At 45.8% G+C, this 24,704-nt stretch overlaps 1 protein-coding gene across 5 annotated transcripts in view; it reads left to right on the plus strand.

Annotated features, from left to right (window-relative positions):
- The window catches only part of LOC126779433 (spectrin beta chain, non-erythrocytic 2), an 87,256-nt gene that overhangs the window by 55,761 nt on the left and 6,791 nt on the right, over positions 1-24,704 (plus strand). For all 5 annotated transcript variants that reach the window (XM_050503354.1, XM_050503349.1, XM_050503353.1 and 2 more), the window contains 58 exons: positions 152-324; positions 665-855; positions 958-1,152; positions 1,514-1,688; positions 1,836-1,948; positions 2,387-2,499; positions 3,070-3,194; positions 3,376-3,521; positions 3,586-3,762; positions 3,922-4,015; positions 4,450-4,604; positions 5,010-5,118; positions 5,217-5,407; positions 5,491-5,728; positions 6,100-6,318; positions 6,683-6,876; positions 7,202-7,304; positions 7,566-7,711; positions 8,168-8,402; positions 8,560-8,733; positions 8,822-9,022; positions 9,165-9,327; positions 9,684-9,772; positions 10,295-10,408; positions 10,728-10,857; positions 10,982-11,182; positions 11,290-11,378; positions 11,671-11,811; positions 12,105-12,238; positions 12,463-12,790; positions 12,906-13,010; positions 13,414-13,560; positions 13,768-13,873; positions 13,969-14,144; positions 14,252-14,379; positions 14,882-14,994; positions 15,257-15,330; positions 15,546-15,672; positions 16,026-16,200; positions 16,367-16,468; positions 16,699-16,809; positions 16,893-17,067; positions 17,172-17,351; positions 17,693-17,817; positions 17,961-18,100; positions 18,316-18,464; positions 18,549-18,730; positions 19,202-19,363; positions 19,621-19,769; positions 19,837-20,159; positions 20,304-20,498; positions 20,722-20,847; positions 21,603-21,708; positions 22,011-22,177; positions 22,517-22,740; positions 22,888-23,054; positions 23,769-23,841; positions 24,314-24,405. In XM_050503354.1, the coding sequence (XP_050359311.1) occupies positions 152-324; positions 665-855; positions 958-1,152; positions 1,514-1,688; positions 1,836-1,948; positions 2,387-2,499; positions 3,070-3,194; positions 3,376-3,521; positions 3,586-3,762; positions 3,922-4,015; positions 4,450-4,604; positions 5,010-5,118; positions 5,217-5,407; positions 5,491-5,728; positions 6,100-6,318; positions 6,683-6,876; positions 7,202-7,304; positions 7,566-7,711; positions 8,168-8,402; positions 8,560-8,733; positions 8,822-9,022; positions 9,165-9,327; positions 9,684-9,772; positions 10,295-10,408; positions 10,728-10,857; positions 10,982-11,182; positions 11,290-11,378; positions 11,671-11,811; positions 12,105-12,238; positions 12,463-12,790; positions 12,906-13,010; positions 13,414-13,560; positions 13,768-13,873; positions 13,969-14,144; positions 14,252-14,379; positions 14,882-14,994; positions 15,257-15,330; positions 15,546-15,672; positions 16,026-16,200; positions 16,367-16,468; positions 16,699-16,809; positions 16,893-17,067; positions 17,172-17,351; positions 17,693-17,817; positions 17,961-18,100; positions 18,316-18,464; positions 18,549-18,730; positions 19,202-19,363; positions 19,621-19,769; positions 19,837-20,159; positions 20,304-20,498; positions 20,722-20,847; positions 21,603-21,708; positions 22,011-22,177; positions 22,517-22,740; positions 22,888-23,054; positions 23,769-23,841; positions 24,314-24,405 (8,955 nt within the window). The remainder of the gene's footprint in view (positions 1-151; positions 325-664; positions 856-957; positions 1,153-1,513; positions 1,689-1,835; positions 1,949-2,386; positions 2,500-3,069; positions 3,195-3,375; positions 3,522-3,585; positions 3,763-3,921; positions 4,016-4,449; positions 4,605-5,009; positions 5,119-5,216; positions 5,408-5,490; positions 5,729-6,099; positions 6,319-6,682; positions 6,877-7,201; positions 7,305-7,565; positions 7,712-8,167; positions 8,403-8,559; positions 8,734-8,821; positions 9,023-9,164; positions 9,328-9,683; positions 9,773-10,294; positions 10,409-10,727; positions 10,858-10,981; positions 11,183-11,289; positions 11,379-11,670; positions 11,812-12,104; positions 12,239-12,462; positions 12,791-12,905; positions 13,011-13,413; positions 13,561-13,767; positions 13,874-13,968; positions 14,145-14,251; positions 14,380-14,881; positions 14,995-15,256; positions 15,331-15,545; positions 15,673-16,025; positions 16,201-16,366; positions 16,469-16,698; positions 16,810-16,892; positions 17,068-17,171; positions 17,352-17,692; positions 17,818-17,960; positions 18,101-18,315; positions 18,465-18,548; positions 18,731-19,201; positions 19,364-19,620; positions 19,770-19,836; positions 20,160-20,303; positions 20,499-20,721; positions 20,848-21,602; positions 21,709-22,010; positions 22,178-22,516; positions 22,741-22,887; positions 23,055-23,768; positions 23,842-24,313; positions 24,406-24,704) is intronic.

Raw genomic sequence — 24,704 nt, forward strand, 5'->3', positions numbered from 1 at the left:
CGTGCTCTTCATTATATGCAATATGCTCCTGATACGTACAATTACAATTATAAACAAGGAATAAATCTAATTATTACCGAATGACACCCACGCATTAAGTTTTTATATATGTGGCGAATGTTGCGTTTTGACAATACTTTTAATGACACAGAGGAACTGCTGAAGCTGTCCGAGGCTCGACGTCTCCAACTTGAGGATGCTATCAAGCTATACAGCTTCTTCGCTGAGTGCGACGATTTCGACAAATGGATCAAAGAGAAGGAGAAGATGCTGCGCACCGACGATGGAGACGACAGCGTCGACACGGCTAAGAGGAAATATGAGGTGAGGTGTGGAGTACGTGAAGGCTAATTTTTTAAGATTTGATCTGCATCGCGCTATTGTTCAGATGATCGTCGCTCAGACCGACTCGAACAATGCGACGGCTTATAGTAAAACTTGGTACTGACGTCGGTTATATCAAATATTTATTTAATTTATATATTATAATTATTACATATTATTTATATTTATATACTTATAGTGGTAATACTCTTGTAACGTTCGAAATATTATCAAGATTATTGCACTAGTATCTTACATGACTTAATGGTTATTGTAACTTCTGACCTCTGGTTATATAATGATAGATGGAAAATAGTCATGTAACTAACATATTTTACAGAAATTCGTAACCGACCTCTCCGCGGCTTCCAAGCGGCTGGAGAGCATCGACGCAGCTGCAGAAGAGCTGGTGGCTGCCAATCATAGCCAAGCCGCTCGGGCCACCGCCAGGAGGCAGCAGTTGCGGCAGCAGTGGGAGAGATTGCTCAGGCTTAAGCAGCAGAAAGAGAAGAGCCTGGAAGGAGCGTCCAGGTACAGATAGCATATGAATTAACAATTCAGTAGCCTAATGTAAATGATGTCATTAAATAACATGAAGACTAAATGTACAATTGTTACTACTGCACGTCACAGCGTGGAGCTATTCAACCGCACGTGCGACGAGGCGCTGGAGTGGATGTCGGAAAAGGAGCAGCAGCTGGCGGGCAGCAGTGCGCCCGCCGCCGACCTGCGCACCGTGCGCGCGCTGCAGCGCCGACACGCGCAGCTCGAGCGAGAGCTGGAGCCGCTGCGCGACAAGGTGCACACCGTCACGCTGCTAGCCGACGAGTGAGTCCCCCCCCCCCCCCCCATTACACACGCACGCACCGCTAGGTATCCATTGCGTATTATCTTAGACAATCTGTTCCTGTTCTAATTGTCTTGTCTTTACATGCAGCGTTTTAAAATGGTTGCGTGTTAACTGGTACGTTAAATTTTATTAGATTTATTTAGTTCATTTGTGTCCGTGACACAGCTTCAAAATATATTCACTAGCCCCCCTAGGGTCCCCCTACATCACCATATCTAGAGTTTTGTCAATTCATTATAGTTGCACTCGAGCTTCTTGTACTCCGAATAAAAAAAATGAATGAGGTTAAAATATTGTCCGAACTATATTTATATACATGTGACCCGTTTTTGTGTGCAGCGTCAAGTCCCAGTACCCGGCGGAGCGCGCCAACGTGGAGGGTCGCCAGCAGCAGCTGGAGCAGGCGTGGGGGCTGTGCCGCGCGCGGGCGGCGGAGCGGCGCGAGCGGCTCGAGAGCGCCGTCGGACACCAGGTCTTCGAGAACGGAGCCAAGCAGCTGCACGACTGGATTCAGGTACCTAATGACTAAGATATAAGATCAATTCAGAATATTGTGCTTATTTTATTAGCATATATATATCTTAACCCTTATTTGTTTATAGATAAATAATACCAAATACCGTCTCAATCTAATAACCAACTTTATGTATGTGTCCAACAGAAAGTGCGCGAGCAGGTGTCGCAGGAGGTGTGCGCGAAGGACGTGGCGACGGCGGAGGCGCTGCTCAAGCAGCACCAGGAACTGCACGACGACATCAAGGCACACGACGACGAGTCAGTATCCGTGACGTCACTACTTCTCACTTGTAACGAACTGCGCGAGGGATATTATAGTTGCGACAAATAAAGAAAATATTATCTGTCTTATTAGTCAAATCCAAGAATATAAATCGCTGTTCAGAGTTTAAGCAGAGTTCTTAATCAATGAGGCAGTTCAAATTGGCACACATTTATGTTGGCCGTGAGTTAATAGTGACGTTATTTTTTCCGCTGAAAAAACTCCTTTACGCTTTTCCCCCACGTGAGATGGGACTCGCCGGCGTTGAAGGCGCCGGAATACCGATTAAAAAACCAGCGGCACCCACTCCGTCTTTTCGGGGGACGACACGGGATCGCTTGCGCATACTACCGTGTAATAGTGACGTCATAACATAACGTAACTACTAAATTTTCGTAAATGACCCAAAATTATGGTATATCGTGTGGTTGCAGGTTCAAGGAGGTGATCGGTCTGGGCCAGCAGCTGGTAGGAAGCAACCCCGCCCTCACCGACGTCGCCGACACCGCGCGACAACTCGCCGCAGACCAGGCCACCATCGCCAAGGGTATATACCGAATGAACTCCGCTTTACGATCCAATAGAAATATATAGTCATTATTAAGCCAAAACTTAGGATTGTGATGCTGTCCTGAAATAAAAATATTAAGGTACATCAAAAAATCAATCAATATATTAGAAAAGACACACTAAAGGCACGGCATCTGTGGAATGCGTTTATGTAAGAAGAAAATAATTATTGGAGACTTATATAACATAACTATATATAAGACAAATCTGCAACCTCCTGGCACTTACAAATTATTTTTATAAAAGCTTCAATTGAAAGTAGGCTTCGATGCTTTTTGAAATATTATAATATTTATTTTTTATTTTTATTATAATTAATTCATGTATGACAGTAAACAAGAAATTTTGTAAATTATAAATAATAATTATGAAGATTTAAACAGTTAACAAACAGCAAAACAATAATATATGTATATAATAAAAAAGAAATGGATAAAATAAAAACATTGACTAAGTTAATAAATTAAAGACTGTTTTTAAGTACTAATAATTATATTCGCATTTAAATATGAAATACTTCTTATTTTATTTTTTATAACTTTTTCAGAGTGGAAGGAAAAAGACCAGTACCTCCGTCAGTGCTTGCAGCTGCAGAGCTTCCAGCGCGAGGCGGATCAGATCGATGCCTCGAGCGGAGCCCACGAGGCCTTCCTCGAGTACCAACATTGTGGTGTTAGTACAATGCAATTTTTTTGTCCCCTATATAAAAGTATCGCTTCGATTTGTTTGAAAGATTAATTTATTATTATTTTATCGGTGGTTAAATATGTCTGTCATAAAAATGAACGTACTAAAAAATGTATATGTATACATATTCATATAACTGCGCTAACTGTGTGCGTGCGTGTGTCAGTCGTCCGTGGACGAGGCGGAGGCGCTGCTGAAGCGACACGAGGAGCTGGAGGCGCGGCTGGCGGCGCAGGACGAGCGCGCCACCGCCTTCGCGCAGCGAGCACACGCGCTGCTGCAACAGAAGCCGGAGCACTACGCCGCCGAACGGTAACTGCAGCGGAGACGGCCGCCCGCCGGCGAGTACACGGGAGTAACGGGGCTCGTTCCGCAGCATCTCGGTGCGCTGCGCGGGCGTGCTGCAGCGCCGCGACGCCGTGCGCGTGCGCGCGGGCGAGGCGCGGCGCGCGCTGCTGGCGGGGCTGGCGCACCAGCAGTTCGTGGCCGCCGCCGACGAGCTGCAGGCCTGGATCGACGACAAGACGCGGACGGCCACCGACCAGAGCTACAGGTACGCGTCCGATCTATTAATAGGAAAATAATTGGACGCTAGTACAATTATGATTTAATCATATTAATAATAAACTCTAATTATTTAATTCTTATCGATGATATGAGTGGCTGGTCTTGTTATTTCAAAACGATCGATAACATTTAAGTTTATTTTCAGGGATTTGGCAAATTTGGAGCGAAAATTGCAAAAACACGAAGCGTTCGAAAGAGAATTGCAAGCGAATGAGAAACAGCTCAGAAACGTGGAGAGTGTACGTATTGTTAGCATTTATTAGCTGTGGTAGTTGACCGTCTCAAAATATGTGCTGCAGCGCCATCTAGTGGCAAGTTACAAGAAAGTGAACACCGTTACATAAAAATCGTCGCCAAAAAAATACTAGTATTGCACATATTGTTATAGTGATCGGTTAAACGGTATTGAAGTCTATTAATCTGAAGTATCAATTTTTTTTTATAAATACATGTAATAGTGCTTTGCATCTCATTTTAAGTGAACCACTGTGTGTTCTTATAAAAAGTAAATTGTTTAAAACTTAATGTTATCATATATATCGTTGCCATTCTGGGCCTCACGTATAGCTGCATAAAGCTGCAATATGGCGTCTTTTACAATACGTATGTATGATTCGATTTTATGTTGCGCACTTCGAACCAAAAGGATAATCCTCATTCTTTCCTTCTTCAGATTGGCGAGTCGCTGCAGAAGTCGGACAGTGCGCGTGCGTCGGTGGTATCGTCGCGCCTGCAGAAACTGCGCGAGGCCTGGGCAACGCTGCTGACCGCATCCAGAGACAAGGGAGGGAAGCTCAGGCAGGCCTCACAGCAGAGACTGCTCCGACGGTGAGACTCATACTGGTGTAGGATATCTTGTGGCTTGAACGGAGTTGATACTATTTTACATTAACTATTTATGAAATTGACTTCGCATTAGAGTTTATCCGACAACATTTATTGTGAACTATCATTTATGAAAGTTAAGACGTAGGATGCTAAGGTATGGCTAGTATATGTGAGGGCTATAACTGGCAAGCACCTGGCTTGTCGAGGGCCTAATTTTTATTAATAAATCATCATAAGTGTTGAATAAAAAACAAAAAACAACAACAAAGTGAGGCAACCTGAAACGTAACTCTTTATATAGCAAGCTGGAACAACACGATAGAATAACACCAAATCTTCCCCTAACGGGGAGGTCTTTTTTATATTAAGTCATCGGATTAACATTATGTATGGAATCATCTGCAGGTCGGTGGAGGACGCGAAGGCTCGTCTGTCGGAGTTAGAGCGAGCGCTGAGCAGTCAGGAGCTGGGATCAGATCTACGCTCCTGCAAACGGCTTCTCGTTCAGCATCAGGTATGCGTCGTACAGATGATTGTATAATGGCTGAATGACATACCAATGTATTTATTTATATAACAATGTTAATAACTCATGACGTATCTGTGTATCAGGCGCTGGAGCAGGAGCTGTCGCTGTGTGAGCAGCGCGCCGAGGCGCTGTCGGCGCAGGGGGGGGACCTGGTGTCCGACGGACACTTCGACGCGCCCGCCATCGAGCGCGACTGCGCCGCCCTGCGGCAGGCCGCGCGGGACCTGCGCCCGCAGGCACAGCTGCGCCGCCGAGCGCTCGAGGACAGCTTACAGTCAGTGCATCGCTTCTTAAATATCGATGATCTATACACTGTGATTCCGTTTACATATGTACTGATTTTGTGTCGCATTGTAGGCTGCACAAGTTCGCGGCAGAGGTAGTGGGCGAGTTGGCGTGGGTGTCGGAGCGTGCGGCGGCGGCGTCGTCGTCGGCGCTGCCCGGCGACCTGCTGGCGGCGCAGGCGGCTGGCAAGAAGCACGCCAAGCTGCGCGCCGAGCTGGAGGGCAGAGCGCCCGTCGTGCGCCGCGTGCTGGAGCGCGGCCGGGACCTGCAGCTGCAGGACGCCGCGCACGCGCACCCGCAGGCGCAAAAGGTGAGTCCCCCGATTCTCCTACCTAACCTACCTACGCCTCTGTTTTACTTGAACGCGACAAAAATTTTTCAATTAAAACCTTCGAACCGTTTTCAGTTTTTGTTGATTTTATTATTTTATTAAATGCGATTCGACCCGGCGTTAGATAATAATAATTCGAAATTAAAAAAGAGGCATCTTGCGGGCCGGCTAGGCGGTGACGGCTAGTACAGAACATTCTTCCCGACTGTACTGGCCGTCGTCGCGTTTGGACTCTACTACCACTTACCATCAGGTGGAGTAGAGTCATTTGCCATCCCGGACATATTAAAAAAAAAAAATAAGTTTATAAGCGTATAAACAATACAACTTACATTAATATTGGGATTCAGATTAAAGAACTTTGCAATCAACTGGAAAAAGAATACACCGCCGTGTCACAAGCGGCTGAGGAACGCGCAGTTCGCCTGGAAGCAGCGCTGAAAGCGCAGCAGTTCCTGCACGAGGCGCTGGAGGTGGACTCTTGGCTCGCAGACAAGGCGGCCGCGCTGGCGTCCGCCGACGTCGGCAACGACCGCCACCGGGCCACGCAGCTGCTGACCAGGCACAAGGTGAGAGACCTGAGAGAGTATCAATAAAAAAACTTATATTTAAAAAAAAATATTATATAGGATGCTACTCATAAGCTGCATTCATTTGTTACTTAAGACAAGTTAGTATTATATATAACGTTGAATATAGTACAGCCAATAGTAGTCCTTTGCTCAAGTAAGAATATATTACAAGGGCCGAGACGGTCCTTTGGATTGGAAATTTTTCCAAATGTACATATATCATATATTCCACAAAACCGCACTTGAAGTTCATCATTTGATACGCTTCAAACCTTTTCTCTAGAAGAAACGAGATAACTTAATGCCAGTAGCGCGACATACGACACCACGCACCATTAAATATGTCTAAATTATCCACCAGGCCGTCGAGCTGGAGTTGGACACGTACGCGGCCATCATAGCGGAGATGGGCCACGTGGCGGCGTCCATGGCGGCGGGCGGGCACCCCGAGGGCGCGGCGCTGCTGGCGCGCCACGCGTCGCTGGCCGACAGCCTCGCGCGCCTGCAGCGCCGCGCCGCGCTGCGCCAGGCCGCGCTCGTCGAGAGCGTCTGCAGGTCGGTGCCTTCTCGAGTCTGATTTCTTCAGCGGAACATACTGATGCTAAACCTCTGAAGCGATTTTGATGAAGTTTATGTATGATGAATGTAGTATGAAGCAACCTTGATCACCGAGAAAGAACATACGCCACTTTTTATAACTAACACCTACCCTTCCCAAAAACGAGGATGAGGTCTCGAATAAAAGCTATTACTTATTAAGACTATATATAATGGTAGTGGATTATAAGTCTTACCAAAAAGAAGCTCTCTCTCATACTTACTTTAATATTATATTAACAACAAATTAAAATAAAATAATATATTAACGAAAAACTTGTAGACACGAGTACCTCGCGGAAAGCGCGGAGCTGGAGAGCTGGATACAGGAGCAGTACGCGGCCGCCTCCAGCGAAGACTATGGGCAGGATTACGAGCACCTATTGGTAAGAAACAAACTCATTCGCTTATGAAACTGCTCTTCAAGAAAAAATACTTAAAAATTCTAAATAGCGAGACTTGTATATCCTCCAGTGTATTGTGACTGATAATTTCCGAAATGTTAGAAATGGCAAACAAAACTCTTTGCTCCTAAGTCTGGTGCCAACAGTTATCTGCCTTTAAACAATTACTATTGAATTACAAACTATATACGTATTTTGCCCGAACAATATATATGTTAAGATTTGTATAATTATTTTTCACAGATCCTGCGTTCCAAATTCGAGGAGCTCCGACACCGCGTCGAGAGCGGAGCGGAACGCTTCAACCAGTGCGAAGAGCTGGCTAAGAAGCTGCTCGCTTCAGAGAGCCCCTACATCGCCGACATTGAGAAAAGACAGGAAGCACTCGGGTGAGTAAATTAATAACTTTTTTTTTTTCAAAATAATAGAACTTTGTGAGCCAAGATGTCTCGGTAACTGAAGCACGTTAATCTTAACCAAAAATTTTGAGTTCAAACTCACTCAACTATAACTGAGTTTCACACAGCACTATCATAATCTGATGACGATGAAAAATCCAATAATTCTAATTAATCTGTCTCTTGATTCTGTACCATAATTTCTGAATTTGTAGCCGTGTATTTTAGTTACTAGACCAATGAGGCAATAAAAAATCATTATCGTCCGGTACACGAGCCGTTAAGCGATTGAATAGTTGCAAGTTCAATCCTGGCCCCTCAGACTATTCGCTCCCATTCATAACGCAAGCTTAATGCTTAACTGGAGAAAATTTATTGGAAAATATATATTATATTCACATTGGCAGCACATCGATTTAGTTTATTAATGTCGACGTCTTTCTACAGAGAATCCTGGCAACGGCTCGTCGATCAGATACAATCGCGTAACGCTCGCCTGCACGCTGCGGGCGAGATACATCGCTTCCACCGCGATGCGAGCGAGCTACTAGCGCGTGCAGCCGACCGGCAGGCTCGTCTCCAACCGCCGCCTCCACCTAGGGACTTGCGAGCAGCTACCGCGCTGTTGAGAGACCACGATACAGCTGAAAACGATTTGGCGGCGATAGATGCTCAGATGCAGGTGATTACTGCGGGGAAATCCGTCACATCATATTTTATTTACTTCTATTGCACGACTGCTTTGCTATCGTCTAAAAAATTATGTCTGAAATTTCTGGCTACGACTTTTACATGTTTCCTAAGAACGCCAATGTATCATGTAATCTTTTCTTTACCAGGTGCTGCAAGAGGAAGGTGCCCGCCTGCAGCGGTTGTGCCCCGGCGGCAATGAAGCGCAGATAGCGCTGCGTCAGCACGCCCTCGCGGACGCCTGGGCCGCACTGCGAAGCGCGGCAGACGAGCGACGCAGGCTGTTGCACCAGCACCTACAGCTGCACCAATTCTTCTCGGAGGTCAGTATTGTCTTAGGTATATCTTATAGTAAAAATCGCTTTGGTTGGACGCAGGACTTATCCTCATAAAACGTGTTCTCACTGTCAGGTGCGCGACCTATCGTCGTGGTCGAGTGCGCTGCGCGGGGAAATGAGCGGCGCGGGGGGCGCGCGCTCGGCCGCCGCGGCGCAGGCGCAGCGCGCGCACCACGACGCGCTGCGCGCCGAGGTCGACGCGCGCGACGACAGCTTCCGCGCCGCGCTCGACGCCGGACAGCGCCTGGTGGACGACGGCCATCCCGCCGCGCAGGTGCCCACGTCTTATGCATACATAACGCACCTAATTGCGACTGAAACATCTTTTACTATCCTTAAGGCAGCGATGACGTCTTATCATGAAGAAGTCGTTGACCTCTGCCCCGATCCGTTCTTTTATAGTAATATGTCGACAGGAAATCGAGGAGCGCTGTTCGGCCCTGCTGGAAGAACGAGCGCGACTGCAGGGAGCGTGGGCGGCGCGCCAGGTGGCGCTAGACCAGCTCATCGACTGGCACTGCTTCCTGCGTGACGCCAAGCAGTTGCACGACCTATGTGCGGCGCAGGAGGCCGCGCTAAGTACGCACACAAACACGCAATTGATTCTATTAATTTGTGCTTAAGAATTGGACCTTTTAATATACAAACAGCATAATATAGTATGTCACTTCTTCAGTGAGTGAATCATAAAAAATATTCCGAAATAATTACATACATACGGTACATACGAAAATACGGTAGAGACAGAACCGTAAGGTAATTATTATCATTATATTATTTACCAATCCACATTGGCAGCGCGTTTTAATTTTCTCCTACAACCCAAAGTTTTCATGCTCTTCAGAAAAACTCCAAACCTTCCAGTGCACAGGAGACCTTTTCCCTGCTGTGAACATTTATTGACTTTACTTATATTTCTACTTAATTTTCAATAGGCAGTGAGATATCACCGACGAGCAGTGTGGAGGAAGTCGAGAACCAGCTCAAGAAACACGAGGCGTTCGAGAAGTTACTCGCAACACAGGTGAGGATGTGTTTATTATTTAAAATATGAAAAAAAAAATGCCGTATGGTCAGCAAAAACATTATAACTAATATATTCTTCAGAATAATTTATTATTTTGCTACTTTTCATGCGTTTAAGACGTAATATTTTATACGCAATATATTGTATATTTGTATTGCTTTGTTCCGATTTGAAAAACGAGAGAGCCACTGTTAACCCAAACTATGGCTACGATGTATTGACCTCTGAGTATATACATATACTCGTCCACTTACTAAAATAAATAAATCAAATAATCCATATTTTATAATATATATTTTTTTTATTATAAAATAGGAAGGCGGACGAGCATATGGGCCACCTGATGGTAAGTGGTCACCAACGCTCTTAGACATTGGCATTCTAAGAAATGTCAACCATCGCTTACATATCCAATGCGCCACCAACCTTGGGAACTAAGAACTAACTAACTAATTATAATAATTATTAATTAATGCAATAAATATTCTATAAGAATTTTAATCTTAACGAATGCATCAGGATGAGAAACTGACGACCTTGAACAGCCATGGTGACAAGCTGTTGCAACAGAACCACGTGGAGAGCCAGCGCATCGCGGACGAACTGATGAACATCAACGACAGGAGGAAGAAGGTAAGGATCGCGCATTTACAATCGCTTCTGGGAAGATCAATATTTATCAACCGAAAAGGTTCAGTAGCTAAAACACCTCAATTTAACTGAAGATCGCTGGTTAAAATCCGGGCTTACCCCATTGTTCGCCTGCTTGGAAGGATAAAGATAATATCGTGAGGAACCCCGCACATGTGTCAGATGAAGTTTTACCACTTGTGTGTATATCGAAACATTCCCTTTAAGAGATGAGGCCTTTGTCTAGCAGTGCGACATTTCCAGGCTGTCACTTTTATTGTAATGTAATTTTATAAATATTTACATATATTTCACTAACTAGCTGTACGAGTCTGCGGCCGCTCGTCGCGAGGCGCTCATTCGTGCGCGTGCGCGTGCGCAGTTCGCGCGGGACGCGGCCGAGGCGAGGGGCTGGGTGGCGGACAAGCTGGCGCAGCTGCCCGCACATCACGGTGAGTCCGGCGCTTTAAATACCTGGAATAAAATACACTCCTGTAGAGAGTTATTGTAATTAACGACACATAATATCATGTGTAGTTAAATAAATGCTTGCAATACAAAGTAACCTGATTCCAGGTGAAGTAACAAATCTAGAAGACAAGATCAAAAAGCTCCAGAAGCACCAAGCGTTCACGGCTGAGCTAGTTGCCAACAAGGCACGACTCCAAGAGATCCAGAACCTCGCGACCCAGCTGACCCCAGACCCGGAGGTTGAGAAGCAGTTACAAGAGCTGTATAAGGACTGGGAGAGGTTGGAGACGGCTACAGAACAAAGAGGTAAAATTATACCTTCTAGCATCTGCAATCCAAATCGGAAGTACTTATTTTGCATTAGTCTGTTTTAATTTTGTTATATCATTGCTTTTTTTTATCTAAAATCACAGGCCGAGGACTAGAGGAGGCACAGGATATCCTGGAGTTCAACCAACATCTGGACAAGATTGAGGCCTGGATCAGGGATAAGGAAATGATGGTAAGGTTTTATTTTCTATCGTAAGAAGACATAATGAAGTCGATTAAAACTCTTGATTTCTCATTGCCAATCTTTAATTTTACAATAGATTTATTCAATAACAGGCAGATAATATATAATAACAACAAGAATTGATAAGTAAAGTAAATTATGTTATTGTTCGTGCTTAAGGCGGGAAACTCTCAAATCCGGTCACCGATGACTTGTTTTTTTATACAAAAAGGTTATATACTTTGCAGATCTCGTAAACATTTTTCTTCAGTAATTTGAATGTATACTTGCTTATACACAGGTCCAAGCTAACGAGACGGGCAGGGACTACGAGCACTGTGAAGCGCTGCTGCGCAAGCTGGACGACCTGGACAGTGACATGAAGGTGGATGACAAGCATGTGCGGACGATACAGGCGCTCGCGCACAAGCTCTTGCAACAGGTACGCTGTAATATGATCACAGAATGGAATAACATAAACCTCATTCATACCGCCAATTACAGCTGCGATAGTCCAGTGTATTAAATTTGTAGCTTCTAATCGAAGATCTTTAACTCAAATCCAGGCAAGGATCATTCAATTTCATTGTGAAGAAACCGGCATTTGTCGTAGGAACACATTTCATGTCTTTTGCCACATTTGTACCCAACAATCTTCATTTGAACAATATTTAATGCGGTACCGCACGGTTTTCGGTCTAACTAGTGGTGGTTAGAATAATATTTATTCCGTAGGGACCAACTCAACAAGCGGAGACGGTGGCCGCAAGACGCGATGCTTTCCTCAGCAAGTGGAAAGCCCTCAGCGGAGCCCTGCAGCAGTACCGGGAGAGACTGACCGCCGCTCTGCAGCTGCACTCGTTCAATAGGTGAGTGACGATAGTGTTTGGGCAGGAAATTGCTACTTCGTGTGAAGTGAACATACTCTATGATATAATTCAACGTACTCGTAAATATAACTTATTTTTATTACAGAATTTTATAACATAAAAAATTTACTTAATATTTTTCTGAAACGAAAACTATTCAACTCGCAATAACCACTCGCGAAGTATTGTATACTTGGCAATAATATTGAACGCGTGTGCGGCAGGGACGTGCAGGAGACGCGCTCGCGCGTGTCGCGCAAGGCGGCCGTGTTCGCGAGCGCCGAGTGCGGGCGCGAGCTGAGCGCGGCGCACGAGCTGCGGCGCCGGCACGAGGCGCGCGCGGCCGAGGCGGGCGCCGTCGCGGGCCGCGTGGCCGAGCTGCGCGCGCGGGCCGCGCAGCTGGCGCGCAGCCACCCGCAGCAGGCCCAGCGCATCGAGGGCAGCCTGTCGGAGCTGGACGGCGCCTGGGACCAGCTGCAGCAGCTCGCGGCCCAGCGGACCAGGATGCTGGACGAAGCGATAGCGCAGCACAAGTTTGAGGAAAACGTCAAGGTTGGGAGTCTCCGTTGGAACCCCTGAACACCCTTCTGAAATTAGGGAGGGAAAAAATCTTCTTCGTCGTCGTGTTATCTTCTATTGTGTATCTTTCTCGTGCTCGTGTCGACAGGAGCTGGAGCTGTGGGTGTCGGAGACCGTGAAGCGCATGGACGGCGCGGAGCCCGAGAGCGTGGCCGACGCGGAGGCGCAGCTCGAGCAGCACCACGAGAGAAAGGTATGTGTGACGTCACATCTCCCTTGGATATAATTGACAAATTCAATTCATTGTCACGAAAATCTAAGTTTTCATTGCTACATGTGCGTAAGCGTAACTGCAGTAGTAGTTTTTCCGTCGAGAGCACCTTTAAGTTTTTTTTGTCTCTCCTCTACGGTACGTTTAATCAGGCCAATTATAACCGTCAACCGTATGGTCGTCATAAAAACCCGAATAAAATGCATATGTGCTTTTTAATTTATTTTCAAAATATATTTCATTATATCACAATTAAATAATTCAATTCAATTAATTTAAACATAATATACATGTTTGGTCACTATATTACTGACATACAAATATTTTAATTTAAATTAACTATTTCCGCATTTATGTTAAAGAAACTCTTAAAACAAATCCATAGGCTGAAATCGACGGCCGTCAGAAGACAATCGTTTCGCTCTTGAAAGAAGCGGAGCAGGCCGAGGACCCTGAGAAGCAGAAGCGCGTTGAGAAACTTTCCTCAACCCTGGACCAAGCCTGGCTGCAGAGGAAACAGTACCTAACACAGGTATACGATCAACTAAATTTTAATGTAAAAATGAGAACCGATCTTGTAACTTATAAGGCTGCAGATCAAAACACCCTGGAACCATTAAAAATTTATTGGGTTTTCGGGTTGGGTTGGGACTTATTGACTTTAGCCAAGAAAAATTACAATACAAAGACATAATCTACGAGTAAATATATGCTGTTATTTCCATATATTTATTCCAAGGCCCACGAGCTGCAGCTTCTTAAAGAACAGGCGAGGTTAGTGGAGGACTGGCTCGCGGCGAAGGAGGCCTTCCTGAACAACGACGACCTTGGAGAAAACTTGGATTGTAAGTAGATCAACCTTTATAAAATAGCCATAATATTGATACCATAAGTGTCAACGCGTCTGGTTCGAACTTGCTTCAATATACAATTTCCTCAGCCGTGGAGATGCTAATCCGCAAGCACGTGGAGTTCGGCAAACTGCTGGATTCGCAGGCGGGCCGCGTGGTGGAGCTGGAGAAGTTCGCGGCCGCGGCCGTGGCGGGCGGACACCACCACGCGCACTACATCGACCGCAGGGTGGGCGACGCCCGCGCGCGCGCCGACAGGCTCAAGGCAAGTACCGGCTTTATACTACCTGACCTATGCACAACACTACTCACCTTGAAGATGGTGATATAATAATCAGCTCAGTCAATATTAAAGTAATTGAATGTTTACAGGAGCGGTGCAAACTCCGTGGCTTGAAGCTCGAGCAGTCGAAGCAGCTGCACCAGTTCCTGCGAGACCTCACGCACGAGAGGGAATGGATCGAGCTGAAGATGCAGATCGCCACCGACACCAACTACAGGTGACGTACAAATATAAATGCACGTAAATGGAAGTTCTAATAATGAAACATTTCACCCGCAAGTCGGTGTAGATTCAGGATTTAAAATAGAGCTCTGAGCAGAAATTGTAAACCAACCATGTTTGCTGTTGTTGTGCGGGCGCAATAACAATTCTCTGGATTGTCTTCGTTTTGCTGTTTTTGTTTATAGTTTTTTTTATGATTCCTCCTGCAAATAATTTTTGGCGGCACGTGACCGCTGCGCCAACTTATCCCAAATGGTATAAATACACAAGTGAGTTTGTTTTATAAGCTTTCACATCTTTCCTACTCTGGTTGAGTATTCTTGATTGTTTGCAAGCACGTTGTCCGGGTTACGGAAAAGGACATAAGGCACCACAAACCGGAAGCCCCTTATCGCTCTGACATGCGAGCCAAACCGCTGGCGGAAACTAGTCTACCATAATTTGATTCGTTTCGACTGATTGGTTGATTAATAAAAAAAAACTATGTAATTTTTCAGAGAGCTGTCGAATCTTCAAAGCAAGATCCAAAAGCACGCGGCCTTCGAATCTGAACTCGCCGCGAACAAGAAGCGAATCGACGACGTGGCCGCCACCGGGGAGGACTTGATAGGTGAGAGGCGATCACGTACCGCTTACCACCTTTTATCGGTACCATCTAAATATAAAAAAACAAATCTTGTGATTGCTTCTTTAGTCTGTTAGAAGCATGCAAGTCTCGCATAATAATCTATCACTTGCGTATCTACCAACCCGCGTTGGAGTAGCGTGGTGGTTCGAAACCTTCTCTAGAGATGACGCAGACTGGCTGTTACTTTCTGTTTTTTACAATTTTTTTATTATTAATTTTAACAATTGCCATCTTGTATCGACAGAAGCGAAGCACTACGCTGCGCAGGAGATCGCGAGACACGTCGAGGATCTCGAGAATCTATGGAGCGATCTTATGGTACGTGAATAGATTTAAAACATAAATGTCAGAGCTAGTATAACGCTTGCCAATAAAGAAACAATGTCGGTATGGACAGCAAAACAATTTTAATTTTATTTATTTCTGATTTCGATATTATTTTGTCGTTAATATAATCTATTGGAGCAAATGAATATGATGTATGCACGAATAGTATCGCTGTTTAACTTACATATATCTTCGTGTGCCTCTAGTCCGCTGCGAAGCTCCGCCGCGAGAGGCTGCAGGAGGCGTACCAGGCGCGCGTGTACCTGCGCGGGCTGGACGACTTCACCGCCTGGCTGGACGATGTGGAGGCGCAGCTGCTCAGCGAGGACCACGGTGAGCTATTCGTTTACAGACTCATGATACAAATTATGATATTCTGACCTATTGATGATAATTTTCAGAATGATTTCAGTCTCGCTATTATAATGCTCAAGATTGTGCGCAAACACAGACATATTCTCTTTTAACTCGCTCTCATTATCCGATGGGACCGCAATCCGAAGCGAATGGTAAGAGTTTAAGCGCAGGATTCACGGCTCACGTACTTCACGAGTCACGGGATTGTTAACACTGCAATCTTCCAAATTTCTCAGATATTTATTATGTAGCCAGTAGAGCAACGTCAGGGGGACATATATGAAGGTAAAATACAAAAAACAAATATATTGAACTGTATTTTTCTTCAGGCAAGGACCTGTCATCCGTGCAAGCGTTATTGAAGCGTCACACGCGGCTAGAGGCGGCGGTGGCCGGTAAGGCCGATGTGGCTACGCAACTGGCCGAAACCGCGCAGCAACTGGCCGACAACCAGCACTTCATGGCGGAGGAAATACTCGAAAAGGCCGACCAGGCCGTCAAACGGTGAGAGCTTTAAATAATAAATGGAATATTGACAGCTCATTTTTTAGGTAAAATATATAATTAAACGTAAAAATTTTCAAAAACGTTTGCCTGTTAATATTTCGCACTTTTTGCGATAAGATTCCATGTGAAAATGGAATGATCGGTGACATAAATGTATTCACAGCTACCGCCAACTGCAAGAGCCGATGCAGATCCGTCGAGATAATCTAGAGGACGCGGCGCTCCTCCACCGCTGGGAGCGGGACGCCGACGAGGAGCTCAGCTGGTGAGGCTTCACGTACTCTCGCTCATCAGTCTGGACACGGCGCATGCCTTATTTATCGATGATTCTTTTTAACATGATATATAATTTTAAAAGTATATTTTGACCCGAAAAAGCTACCGTCTTCTATAAGAATGTACCAATAATGAAATGCATTTTTGAAAAAAATAACTTTCATAAGAATATAGTTGGGATATGTGAAAATATTTTGGTAACGCTACTCGCGCGCGCAGGCTGTCCGAGCGCTCCACGGCCGCGTGCTCCGAGGAGGCGGGCGCGACCCTGCCGGAGGCGCAGGCGCTGCTCAAGAAGCACCTCGCGCTGGAAGCCGAGATCATCGGCAGGTACGCTATGCGCCTTCACAAACGGTCATCGCCCTTTCTATCTACCCCTCCCGAGCCGCCACTAACGCCCGCGGCGGCCGCAGGGAGGCGTCGGTGTCGGCGGTGTGCGCGCGCGCGGCGGCGCTGGCGCGGCGCGGGCACTTCGCGGGCGCGGCGCTGGAGGCGCGCGCGCGGGACCTGCGCGCCGCGCTGCGCACGCGGGTCGAGCGCGCCGCCGCGCGCGCCGCCGCGCTCCGCGAGCGCTGCGAGCTGCTGCAGGTGAGCGGTCGCATCGCTTGTTCGGTTCTATGGCTTTACACGTTTCGATAATTGTATCGAGACGAACGTGTGAGGACGTGGAGTGAGTTTCGCCCTGGCCGCAGCTGCTGAACGAGGTGTGGGAGGCGGAGGCGTGGGTGTCGGAGCGTCGCGCGGCGCTGGTGGGGGCGGAGGCCGGGCGGGACGAGGAGTCCGTGCTGGCGCTCATGCGGCGACTGGAATCGCAGCAGAGGGAGCTGACCGCCTTCCAGCCCACGCTCACGAGGCTCGAGAAAACTTTACAGGTATATAGGCGTATATGCGCTCATAATACGCACAATATAAAAATAGCTTCGTTTTGCTTTATTTAGCGAAACCTGTGCACTATTTTGTTTTACTTTGTTTTTTTTTTGTTTTTCTTTTTATTAGGTTTGATGTGTTTTCTAATTATAAATGTTAGTTTGTCTAGAATTTATGTTTGTTAGTTGACAAGGCTTATGAGTATCAAGAATAAAAACAAACATTAATATTTTGTTGTTAATAAATAATTAAATATAACTCTAAACAACCCAGATGTGGGACACTATTATTTTTTTACAATTCGTGGAGATTTTATATAATAGTAATTACGTCCACCGATCAACAGGAACGCAGTTCCGAGGACGAGCAGGTGAATAAGAAATTAGAGGAGCTGAAGGCCAGCTACGAGGAGACCAAGCTGCTATCCGCCAAACGGCAGCAGCGCCTGCAGCAGAGCTTGAAATACTTCAAGTAAGTGCTCGTTATTTGCTAACATTGGTCTTCACTAGTAGAAATCCTTTATTGATTTATTATTACTTCATTGTGTGAATCTGCAACTCTTGAATGGTTTGCAATAACATAACAGAAGTGTAAAAAAATCTTCTCGTCCGTAGGTTCGTCCAGGAATTCGAGGAAGTGCAAGAATGGATCGGTGAGCAGATGGCCACCGCGGCCAGCGAGGAGTACGGCCTGGACGTGGAGCACGTGGAGACACTACAGCAGGCCTTCGACAACTTCCTCACCCAACTGAACGGTAAGCGTTATTTGCTAATCATTAAATAACTAATTCATTATGTTAGGACTACGTAATATTTGGAATAAAAATTGCTGTCAGTGTAAGATTGTTTTTGTTGCATCCGAATTAAAAAATATATCTCGTTAGGAAAGCAAACAGCATAGTGGATAACGGTACTTGATAACTAAAGATATTCTGATCTTATTAATGAGGTAATGTCGCCTTTATTACAGCTAACGAAGGTCGCATAGAGGCGGTATGCGAGGCGGGTAATGTGCTTCTAGAAGAGAACACCCCGGAGGCGGACAGAGTGAAGCAGAGGATAGAAGACATCAAAGGTCTCTGGGATGACCTTAAGGAACTGGCAATCGCTAGGCAAGAGGTGAGCTGACTTACCAGATAAACTATGACCCACCGACAAGATGGAAAAATGAAGCATCTTTAACATTGTCTTAACTTGAAACAGGCTCTGGCTGGAGCTCGTCAAGTGCATGAATTCGACCGCTCCGCTGAGGAGACCCTCGCCTGGGTGGCGGAGAAGGAGGCTGCGCTTCAGCTACCGAGAGCGCTGCACCAGCTGAGGGCCTTACGAGCTGACCTACAAGCTATACGTGACCAGCACCAACACCTTACACAAGAGGCAGAGAGGTAAGGAACTTCACGTCAATAAATTACAAACTGATTTATTTATTCGTATTTGGTTTCCTAAGCCCACAGATACTGCAATAATCAAAACTTTCAATGCGCTTTCAACCATGCGATATAAAATGATGAGACATTTGCACCTATCGCAGGCGCATTCACTCTTCAGTCTTGAATTGATGTCTGAGTAATTTCCACGCAGGCTGGCCTCACCAAACCATATCAGCCTTTCATGCTTGTTGATTTATATGAAACTAGTTTTCGCCCACGCTATGAGAGAGTGGGACAGGTAGTATATAAAAAAAAGTAGCTCTCTCGTACCAAATTTGATAAAAATCGCTTACTTGTTTAGCTTTGGTAACGTATCAGACAGCCAGAGTGACTTTCACATTTATAATATTGTTATGTATACATTACATTAGGCTTTTATTTTTATATTAATATTATGATATCTTTTAAATGTTATTATTTTATCAGATTGGGTGCAGCATTCCCTGACGCGAAGGAGCATGTCCTTGCTAAGTTAGAAGACGTAACTGAATCTCTGGCGGCACTGGAGGAGCGAGCTGCCCACAACGAACACCAATTAGAACTCGCTGATCAGCTGCAGGCGTACTTCGACAAGTACCAGGAGCTTATGTGAGTAGCGACGGCTCAGGGTCGAGATCGGTGTGACCAGGGACCTTAGGCAGTTACCAGACGGTCATGTGTGGATTATGTCGTGGTTGTAATAAAAAATATGGTTTGGTTTTTTTTATTAAATGAATTATATATCCTCAAATTATTTGTGCGAGTGATGGTATCTAAAAACACTTGGCACAGACCAGGTGCTCCCTAGTGAATTATCACATTATTAATTTACCACAATATTTACTACATTTCTGATAATGCCCCAGGGCCTGGACAAACGAGACGCTCGCGAAGGTGACGGCGCCGGATCTGAGCGCAGACGTGGCCGGAGCCGAGCGACTCGTCGCCAGGCACCAGGACATCGCGGCCGAGATGGACGCCAAAGACGAGAGCTTCCAGACCTTCTACGCCGAGGGTGAGTACGTCGGCAGAGAGCGCGGCCGACCGAAGGCAGTCGCAGTCAGTAACCCGGCGCCCCGCAGGCGAGGAGCTGGTGCGCGAGGGGCACTTCATGTGGCAGGAGGTGCGCGCGCGCGTGGGCTCGCTGCGCGCGCGGCGCGGCGCGCTGGCCGCCGCGTGGGCCGCGCGCGCGCGCATCTACGAGCACCACCTGGACGCGCTGCTGTTCCTGCGGGACGCCGACGCGCTGGACCGCTGGATCTCCAGCCGCGTGCCGCTCGTGCGCGACGGCAAGTACGGCGACAGCCTCGCCCAGACGGAGGAGCTGATCAACCGCCACCGGGACCTGGAGGAGACCATCGACGCGCAGCGGGACAAGTTCCTCGCGCTCAAGAGGATCACGCTGGTGAGTTCGCGCAGTGTCCTGCGATTTTGTCTCCGGGCTCTGTTGAACATAAGTTGTCTCTGGGTGATATTGTATATTTATTATTTATTTTGAAGGATTCGTGTTACGTTTACGTGATACTATTTTGATAATTATCTTTTGTAGATCGAGAAATCATTTAAAGACCAAAAACACGAAGAAGAGGAGGAACGTAAAAGGTTAGCCGAGAAGCAGGAGGCGGACCGTCTCCAGCAGGTCAAGAGGAGGGAAATGGAGAGGATCACGGAGGAGAGGCGAAGGGAGACTGAGATGCAGGAGACCAGGCCTGTTGGACAGCTGCAGGAGCAACGGCCGATGTTGGTAAGTGAAGCGATTAGTGGGCTTTCAGTTTGACGATAAAATTGACTGCCAATATTTATATATATGTAGTAGTAGACCAGTGCTTACCATATCCCATAGACAATATCATTATTACATTTATTTTTTTGCACAAATTACGCAAAAATATGGTCTATGGATAGATGAACTCATAAACCTTATTTGTATATCCAAATATGTATTTAAACTGATCTTCATCTCCCAGGTGGAGCGGCAACTGAGCGGCGGGGGGGTGACGGTGGCGTCCTCGGAGGAGACGTTGAGTCCGGCGCCGCAGTTCGAGCGCCTGCCCAAGCCCGACGCCAACGTGAAGCGCGCCGAGAGCATGAGCGTAAGTTACCGAAGTACTTTTTCAAACCTTCACCAGCACCTTCAAGTCCTCCGGTGTTGCAGGTGTCCGTGGGCGATGGTAGTCACTTTCCATCAGGAGACCCTTCTGCCCGTTTGCCCTTTCTTACATAAAAATACTCTTAATCTAAATATACATTTTATTTTAAAATGAGGGTCTTTATCCTTATCATCATAAGGCCCAAAATAGAAGTGTCAACAAAAACGAAATATTTATTTTATAAGCACACTAACATATATTTATATATTACATAATACACACACAACACACACACATATATAAACAATTTCTGAGCAATATATTAATTATAAGTGTACATAACATCGATATCGACTCAAACAATATATAATATTGACTGACTGCCTTAATTACAATGTCGAATAGATTCTTTATTCTTTTTTTTTTTTTTATAGAATAGGAAGGCGGACGAGCATATGGGCCACCTGATGGTAAGTGGTCACCAACGCTCTTAGACATTAGCATTGTAAGAAATGTCAACCATCGCTTACATATCCAATGCGCCACCAACCTTGGGAACTAAGATTTTATGTCCCTTGTGCCTGTAATTACACTGGCTCACTCACCCTTCAAACCGGAACACAACAATATCAAGTATTGCTGTTTTGCGGTAGAATATCTGATGAGTGGGTGGTACCTACCCAGACGAGCTTGCACAAAGCCCTACCACCAGTAAGAAAAGCTTTCGTTTAATTTAAGGAATATATATGTTTGTACAGGTGGTTAAAACTCCGAAACGCACTCCATCGTTCACGACCCGACGTCGCACGCAGAGCTTCCGCAGGCATCGCCGCCCGGACGACCTGCCGCCCGTAGAGATAGAAGGTATAGCCGAATGATTACAAATACATTACTGCGTACTCGACGGCGAAGGTAAATGTCGTGAGAAACCTCGCATTGTAGCAGCTTTATGAAATAAGCTCAAATTACTCGAGATAAGAGCTTTCGTCGAACACTGAGCCATTGAAAGCGTTTAAATCATAAATAAATAGTTTTTTTACTCCTAACATGATATAAAATACATCGCGTACTCCACAAGCACGAGAGATATACCACAGTATTAATACGTAATATTGCTTACATTATCTATGGAAAGTGGTGACCTTCTAATGTATGCATGTCCCCAGGACACCTGGAGCGCAAGCAGGAGGCGGGCTGCGGCGGCAAGCGCGCCACGGTGCGCTCGTGGCGCGCGTACTACTCCGTGCTGTGCGGGCAGCTGCTGTGCTTCTTCCGCGACGAGCTGGACTTCGCCAGCAGCAAAGCCGCCGCGCCGCCCGTCGCCATCCTCAATGTGAGTGAGCGTGAAAGCTTTCGGTCATAAGTTAGATGAGTGCTATCTGTGAGTGACTTCAGTTGACACTCATAATTCAATAACAAAACACTGCAACAATCATATCCTCTGTGAAATTCCTCTCTTCAGTCGGAAGTAAAATGAGGACTTCGTTCTTCAATGATGAGTCAAACTCCTCCGTCGCGTTGTGAACAGGGAACGATTTCTTATTCAACCAGAATGTAGAATAAATACAAGGAAATATTGTATTGTATTCGACTTCTTTTAAAAAAAATGTTTCTACGTTTTCACTCAATCTATTAGTGTGCGAAGTTTCTAGAAGTATGGACTATATTGCAGGCCCGTTGCGACCCGGCCGGCGACTACACGAAACGTGCGAACGTGTTCCGTTTGTCCTGCGCGGACGGCGCGGAGTACCTGTTCGCGTGCTCCAACCGCGACCTGATGAGGGAGTGGGTCGCGAAGATCGCCTTCCACGCGCAGTTGCCACCTCAGCTGCAGTTGACGCCCTACACTCCGCCCGGGGAGTCCCCCACCGCGGACATCAGGAGACGATTACAGCAGTGAGTTACTTTGAACCAAATGGATCAAACTAGGATGTGAGCTTGTTTTAGCTGCTTGCCGTGTTTGTATGTGATTTTAACACAAAACTTTAACCATAAATTGAAAAGTATTATTTTTGATGGTCATAATGTGCGTGCCGGGAACAGGAACGCGTCGTCGTCGTCGTCGGCGGCGTCGTCCCCGGAGCCGCAGCGGCGCCCGCGCACGCAGGCCGAGATCCTGCAGCAACACCGCGACAGCCAGCGCGCCGGCAGCGCCGACGCCGACCGGCCCGCCGACCGACCCGCCGACCGGCCTGCTGAGCGACAAATCGGTTAGTGAACACCAACACTGCTAGCTAGACCCGCTACAACGGAAATCCATAGTAACGCTTATATTAATACCACGGGGCGCAAATACTTGTGTCCTTCTCAAACCTCACAAGCGAGTAGGAGATAGCAACAATTTTAGCTGTGTCTAATTAGTAAAGAGGTGCCCCGAATGCAGCTTACATGAATCTTATTCGGAGACGGTAGACATTGCAGAACTTTTCATGTGTTTAATTTGTATCTGCTCGTGAATGAAACCATTGGGAGGAAACCTGTGTGTGTCAAACGAAAGCCGAATACGTGGAATAATGTAACGTGTTAGAGTGTGATTATAAGCCTCTCTTCAAAAGAAATGGAAGCCCAGTAGTGGGACATTCACAGTCAGGCACTTTACGTTATCCATTGAATAGTGTACATTCAAACGCTAAAACTGATTTCAGCAATGCTATTCTGTAAAAACTCACTTCATTACTCACCTGTGAAATGTTGACAACTGCCACAATGATATACTGTTTTGATGCGTGTACTCTTGAAACGTTTTATTTATTTAGGGTCAATATCGCTTATCACTCTTTAACACGAGCGTTTTCTGAGGTGATTCTCGAGTTTGTACACACAGAGTAGCTCCACGGGTCATATTTTCGCAAGCTACTCTTCCGCGTTCGAGTTATAATATTAATTGATCATACACTGAAGTTACTAATTTTTTTTCTTTCTAGAATCATCAGTTCTACCGTCGTTACCACCAAGACAGGCCCCAAGCCAAGAAGACGCCGCGGAGGTGGTACTTAGGTATGTTCTTCAATGCTATACAAGTTTTCTGAAATATTTTATTTTAATTGTTCGTTGAGTAGTTCCACACGTCAAGCTTTGTCGGATTCTGCTAGTTGCTAGTAAAATATAAATAAGTAAATATGTATATATATATATACGAAAAAAAGCCGAGATGGCCCAGTGGTAAGAACGCGTGAATCTTAACCGATAATCGTGGGTTCAACCCGGCCAAGCACCACTGAATTTTTATGTGCTTAATTTGTGTTTATAATTCATCTCGTGCTCGACGGTGAAGGAAAACATCGTAAGGAAACCTGCATGTGTCTAATTTCACTAAAATTCTGCCACATGTGTATTCCACCAACCGCATTGGAGCAGTGTGATGGAATAATCTCCAAACCTGCTCCTCAAAAAGGGAGAAGAGGCGTTAGCTCAGCAGTGGGACATTCACAGGCTGTTACAATAATTAATAATAAATAATTATTCACAGGAACTCGGAGCACGCCTCGCAAAGTTGGGGTCGGTCGAGATTCTCAAACGGTCGAGACATCAACCTGGAGTTCATAAAGTCACAGCGCGAGGGTGAGTCCGACAAATTGAATTACACGAATGAATGATGAATGAATGAAGTTATTTGAATGATTGTTAAGAAAAAAAAAATCTATTTTATTTGGCTGTAATGTGTCGTCAATGCAATTGTGATTGTTGTTGTCTTTGTGCATTTTATTTATACTTTGTATATTATATAAGAAGGAGAGGCCTTAGACCAGCAATGGGATATTTACAGGCTGTTATTTACATAGAATAGTATATTATATACATCTTTTACAGTATTGTGATTGTTTCGGTAAAATAGCTGAACATTAAGAGCACTTAAACAT

Source organism: Nymphalis io, chromosome 29, assembly GCF_905147045.1.
Source record: "Nymphalis io chromosome 29, ilAglIoxx1.1, whole genome shotgun sequence".
In the NCBI taxonomy this organism is placed as follows: Eukaryota; Metazoa; Arthropoda; class Insecta; order Lepidoptera; family Nymphalidae; genus Nymphalis; species Nymphalis io.